Source organism: Buceros rhinoceros, unplaced genomic scaffold (assembly GCF_000710305.1).
Source record: "Buceros rhinoceros silvestris isolate BGI_N320 unplaced genomic scaffold, ASM71030v1 scaffold1048, whole genome shotgun sequence".
Taxonomy (NCBI): Eukaryota; Metazoa; Chordata; class Aves; order Bucerotiformes; family Bucerotidae; genus Buceros; species Buceros rhinoceros.
The window spans coordinates 27,785-33,715 of NW_010424855.1; the positions used below are offsets into that span (position 1 = coordinate 27,785).

General features: G+C 42.2%; 1 protein-coding gene across 1 annotated transcript; it reads right to left on the bottom strand.

Moving 5' to 3' along the window:
* Window positions 1–2,268: 2,268 nt before the first annotated feature.
* On the bottom strand, window positions 2,269–3,901 carry ING1 (inhibitor of growth family, member 1). The gene has a single exon (XM_010140911.1). The coding sequence runs from the start codon at window positions 3,827–3,829 to the stop codon at window positions 3,197–3,199; it is 633 nt and encodes a 210-aa protein (XP_010139213.1). The 5' UTR covers window positions 3,830–3,901; the 3' UTR covers window positions 2,269–3,196.
* Window positions 3,902–5,931: the final 2,030 nt, after the last annotated feature.

Below are 5,931 nucleotides of genomic sequence, written 5' to 3' on the forward strand. Positions count from 1 at the left end.
CGAACACCTGCTGAATTTATATACTACATTAATGGTACCGTACCTGACAGCCACTCACTACCGGTGGGAAATGAGCTAGAAGCCTCAGCTCAGTTCTTAGAAGAGCCTTCCTCCTACTCAAGCCTTTTGCTGGCAGCCTCGGAGGGAAAGGGTCACTGAGAGATTCAGGCGTTTCCTCAAACCTGCAGAGGATCTCCCCAGAGGACAGCACTGTCCTCCTGCCAGGCAGTATAAGGAAGGTTGTGAACCAGCCCATCCAGCCCACAGGAATAACAAAAATCGGCTCAAAGGGTGACAGTTTCCTGTGGCCGTTACATTCAGTGCAAATAACTAAGAAAGGAGGATTTGTAAAGACAGCATTTTAGAGAAGATACCAAAAGCAGGACAAAGTTTGTGCAGCACGCAGCGCTTGGCAGTGCGTCATTACAACGTGAGAGGGCGTCGCTTCCATCCACAGAGAGCTCAGCGCCACAGCAGAGTCTCTCACATCTAACCGAAGTAATTAATTGTGCCCATCGACTGAAACTACACCTGTCAGACGGTACTGCGCCAGTCCGGTCAATCCTCGGGGTCAGGCAGCAGGACAACGCTGCAGGGAAGATAACGCAAGTCTTGGGGAAACGTGGAAAGGGATGTAACTCCAGGCTGCTTTGCCAACCAGCAGCCGTCTTGAAAAAGACTGAATTGTGAGAGAATGCAGCCAGCCTTTGGGAACTGAAAATACATTTATTTTAGGGCAGTGTAAATATTGCTCTACTGATCCATCTTTAGCTGAACTTTCCTACCATGCCCCTTTGCACCTTTTTTGTTTTCTTGCAGCTTTTCACATTCCAAATGACCTGCAAAACCAATGCAGACACTGGATGAAAAACGCTCGGTTTGAAACAAGGTCAGTGCTAGTTCCTAATACAAAGTTTCACTGGAGTTTCTGTAGTACAATCCTGCTAAGTATCGATGGTCTCAGCATAGGCTGGTGGGAGGGCAACAGAACGGCTGAGGCAGAAAAGACCAGAAACGGCAGGATTAGCCGCAACAGCAGCAAGTGGAAGGAGAGAGGAGCAGGAAAGAGCGGTAAGCGCCGAGGAGAACAGAAAACCAGAAGGCTTTAGAGAGAAGAGGAACAGGGAAGAGCAAGGGAGTAAGAGAAATTTCACACCGACCCCAATCCACCTGAGGAGCAGGAGACACAATTCACAGGGTGAAGGTGGCTCAGTGTAACGCGACAGTCTGTAGTGATGGGAAGCACATCTGCACATGCATTTGGTGTCCCTGCTTAGAAGTAAAACAGGACTTCCACTGTGAGTATGTCTGTCTGGCAGGGAATAGCCAAGCAAGGTGATGTGGCGCACCTTGGGGCTTTTCTGCACATCTTCAGAAAACACCAAGCCCTTTCAACTACCTCATGTTCAACTGGTTCCAAAGCCTTGTCTTCCCTACTTCCAACAGAAAGACCTGCTGGAATACATCAGTGAAAAAGCAGCACTGCTTCAGTGGAATAGTTCTACTGTCCAGGAAGCAAAACAAAACAGTAGCAAACTTTAAGAGAACGCTGTGTTCCAAAAAACCCAACCCTGGCCTCCCACATTCTTATAAGACTCTTGTCTGACCCACCGGGTTCCACAATCTTCACTTCCATGGCCTTCCTACTGCTGGTCCCATCCCCTTAGCATTGCAGCGAAGACCCACAGCGGGATGCGGAGATAGAACCTGTCCAGCGTGAAGGCTGGCCCCTCCTGCCGCGCAGGTGAAGGAGACAAGTCTGACCGAGCTTTGCTATAAAGCTAGGAGACAGGGGATGTGGGTACCTAACCTAACGTGTAGCACCTCAGCCACAGCCAGTGTGTGTTTGTACGAGGTGACCATGAAGAATGAAAATGCTAACCCTGGAACGGCTGCAGTAACGCTTTGAAAGCGCTGTAACACAGAAGATCTTTCTGCTGATAACACACATGGAATAATTTATACCCATAGCATAAAAGCACAAAAACTGAACGAGACCAGCTCTAGACTATACATTTTCAGATAAATGTCTGGGTCTGGGAGTGACCGCAAGCATAAAAAGAGTGGAGTCAGTCAGGAGGAAGGTTAAACGCCGTTTTGGCTCTCCTGCGGTCTGTGAAGATCCACTATCAGAACTGTAATTTGGTTACCACTACAACAGTTTCAGGCTTCCTAGCAGCAGCTTGCTGGAGCTGCCGACGCTACAAACAAATTTTTTTTTAAGCTATATGAATGATCATTAAAGATGATTGCTAAAGAAACAAACTATCAAAGTTGTTTCATTTATTTCTTAATATCACAGCTGTACAGTTTTCATACATACAGCAGGAGATGCACATTGGTTACACAATGGCATCTGGCTGCATTTCCAAGTATAATACAGTAAGTGCAACTCCACTTAAAAATGTACATTTATACAACTTAAACAAATTAAGGATGGCTACACTACTATGTGTGACAGTATAAAGCTTCGTTTATGTTAAGTCTTATTACTAAACCACTTCCTGGTTAAATATAAAACATATTCAATCATTTTAAAACGGCCTTCGCGGTACTTGGCCAGCATATAAAATATTTGTTGTGTAAAATTTAACCATTAACTTTTATTTTTTTAAAAAATAATCCTCTAAGCCTATTTAAACATTTGCTATTGAACTGTTATACTGACACTTTGTAGCAGGAACCAAATTTTACCCTCGTTTTGTTTGCTCTTGCACTGTTGTCCACCGAAAGAAGTTACATTTGTAACGTATTGCAGCTTTATTCAGATACAACCAGATAGCTAAACTATTTAACAATTTTTCTCTAAAAGGTAAATAACATTTTTCATTAAAGAAAACAAAATTACATTTCAGAGATATTTGTCATCAAAATTTTAATGGGTAGAGTGCTAACAGCACTGGAGAAAAAAAGAAAATGAAAACAAGTATTCTTTTTAAGACCCACTCAAATATTCGGTTTAAAGTCTCATAACTTTACTTTCGGAATACATTGGTCCACAGACCGCACTCTTGTTACAGTTTAACAAACGAAAAACAAAATTGCTTATTGCCGTCCCTATAACAGGAATGGTTCAGTTTTAAACCTCCTTTAAAAATATACATTTTACAATCCTTTCACCTCAACAAAGGTGACACTGACAATAAATACACTGGTTTGGTGGTTCTGTCTTTCTTTGCTGTGAAAAGTCTACAAACTACCTGTTGTAGGCCCTTTCTTTTTTAGACTTCTCCAATGCCTTGTCCATAGTTTTCTCGTTTTCTCCTCTACATTTGGGGCAGTACCATTTGCCCTTTGGTTTATGATTGAGTCCCACACAGGAAAAGTGAAACCACTCAATGGGGCACTCATCGTTATCGCATCCTATCATTTCTCCATAGGAGACTTGGTTGCACAAGCAGTATGTTGGCTCGTTAGGGTCAATAGGAAGATCCGGGGGAGAAGCTTCCCGCTCTGCTTTGGCCTTGGATCGTTTCTTCTTCTTGGACGTTTTTGCTTTCTTTTCCTTTGGAGTTCCTGAGGTGATGTCATCGTGATCGTGATTATTTGAAGCATTTTCTCGATTCTCGTTGTTCCTTTGCCGCCTCGATCTCTTATTGTTGGGCTTTTCGGCCTGTGCGATTGTCTCGTTCTTTGACTTGTCTTGGCTGGCTTTCCCACTGTTTCCAGTCGTATCGTTGGTTTCTTGACAAGTCTCAAACAGTTCCACATGGCTGTCCACTTGCCTGGTTCTGTTCTCAACAAGCTCTACCATCTGACTGACGATTTGAATCTTCTCATCCCCTAGTTCCTGACTCCGGATCAAGGCTCTCTGTATACAGTGCAACATCCTTCTCTTCTGCACGGCATCTGTCTCTCGTTTAAATTTTTCGTAGTAATCATCCAGGTCCTTCAGAATCTCTGCAAGGAAGAAATAAAAACTATAAATATCTTTGACAGAGTGAATGGTGAAACAAAGCCTTCTCATATTGTTCCTTCCACGCCGCAACACTGTTTCGTAATGCACAAAGCTGATCAAAGACAGATTCCCTGAAGCTGGTGTCTGACAAGTGGCTCATGACTCCAGTGGATTGATTTTGGATAGCTGAAGTAGAATGTAAGTGCTGATTTAGGAAAAAAAGTGACTAATTTTATGCATATTTACAATTCTTCCCTTTAAAATTGTCGGTAATTTAAAAGAACTAACTAAGCAAATTAACACATGCCATCAAAAAGTTCCAAACCCTACCCTGTAAATTTAGGGGGGGGAAATAAGAGATTGTTTTGCTGGACATTTTCTATATAACAACATTAATATTTTTAGTGAATGACAGAGTGGGAGAAAGAAAGTGGGAGAGAAGGAAAGCACAAACCATTGTAGAAATCAGATGTTGAGTTACTTAATAATCACTGTCTCTCTTGATAGCTGATGCAGAAGAACTCCAAATACATGGGGCTGGACCCTAAGCTACAGCAAGGTTCATCCAACACTGCTGAGTTACACGTGCTGAACACGTGAGGCCACTCCAATCCCTAGGACTAAAGAATTAGGATTACGATATCCAAGATGTCTAAATTATTTCCTCTGTACACTTTCTGTAAAATACCTGTTGCTTACTTTCTAAAACAGAGATACAACCTTCATTAAATATTTACTGCACAGAAGGAGATGAAAAAGGGAGATGATAACATTACAGATGATACGCAACAACTGGAGCAGCTAGAGCTTCCGACTTAAAATGCTGCCACTGAAAATGTGTTACCTCTTGAACTGCACCTCAAGGACGGTTCCAATAATTTATAAGAAAAAGCAGTGCACACAAGTGTTTGAAGTGTTAAGAATGGCTCTAGAAACCTGTTTTTAAGCAGATGTTTTTGAGTTTTACTACGCTACTCAAACGGACAGGACACTCTCCATTTTCATACTAAATCCTCAAAAACATGCAGAATGTTTTTCCTGCATCTTCCTTCTTCTCTGGTTTTTCTCCTTCTCACAGGTTAGAACATGCTGCCTTAGAGGAGCAAAATATACTGAGATACAAAATCTAACCTCGATTCACCTAACGGAAACCAGGATTGCTTATACACCAAATGGCATTACCAAAACTTTTCAAAACTTTTTTTTAATGAGAGTATGTGATACACATGCAGCTAATAGTTACCCTATGATTTAGATTTTGCCTTGCCTGGGCAGAATTTTTGAAGACATGTGTTCCTAATTTCTAGTAAAGGCATGGAAAGTTTATGCAAGCCTGACTTTAGTTTATAAGAGCTGCAGCCCACGCTTCTCACATCAGTTAAGCCTGATCTGTCAGCAGGCACCCATCTGACCAAATTTAGTATTTCAATATGTTATTAACTATCTTAAGCAAATGTTTTTTCTTCTAATTAAAAAACCTCCAAAACAGAAAAATACCCCAAAAAATACCACCACATAACAAAACCCCCAAATGTACAGAAGATTAAGCATTCAGGAAGACTAAAAATCCAGCATTAGTTCTTTTCATTGGCTGGAATTTTACATTCTAAGTTTTGAAGCTTACCTGATGCCATTGGTTTAACACCCCTTAATCTAGTAGGTAGGCATCTTTCATGAAGAATACTCTCTCTCTCGATACCATAAAATAATCAGTGACTCAAAAACTGAAGCCTACGATAACTTCATTTCTAGTACTGCATATGCACACCAACACCACCGCATCACACCACCTCCTGACACAGCTGTATTATGCAGGAGAAAGAGCTGGCTGCAACGATCTCGAACTCTGCAAAACCCTGCCGAGCGTGCCCTTGGGCACTGACACATTTAGTGTGTGAGACACCGTGCGAGGTGTCTTCTCGCAAACACAGGCAAACAGAAAGAGCTGCTTAGCATCAGTGTCGGGAACATCTTATTCAGGTAGTGCACCAGCCAAAAGAAACAGCTTGAACGCTCTCTGCTACAGCTCAGAG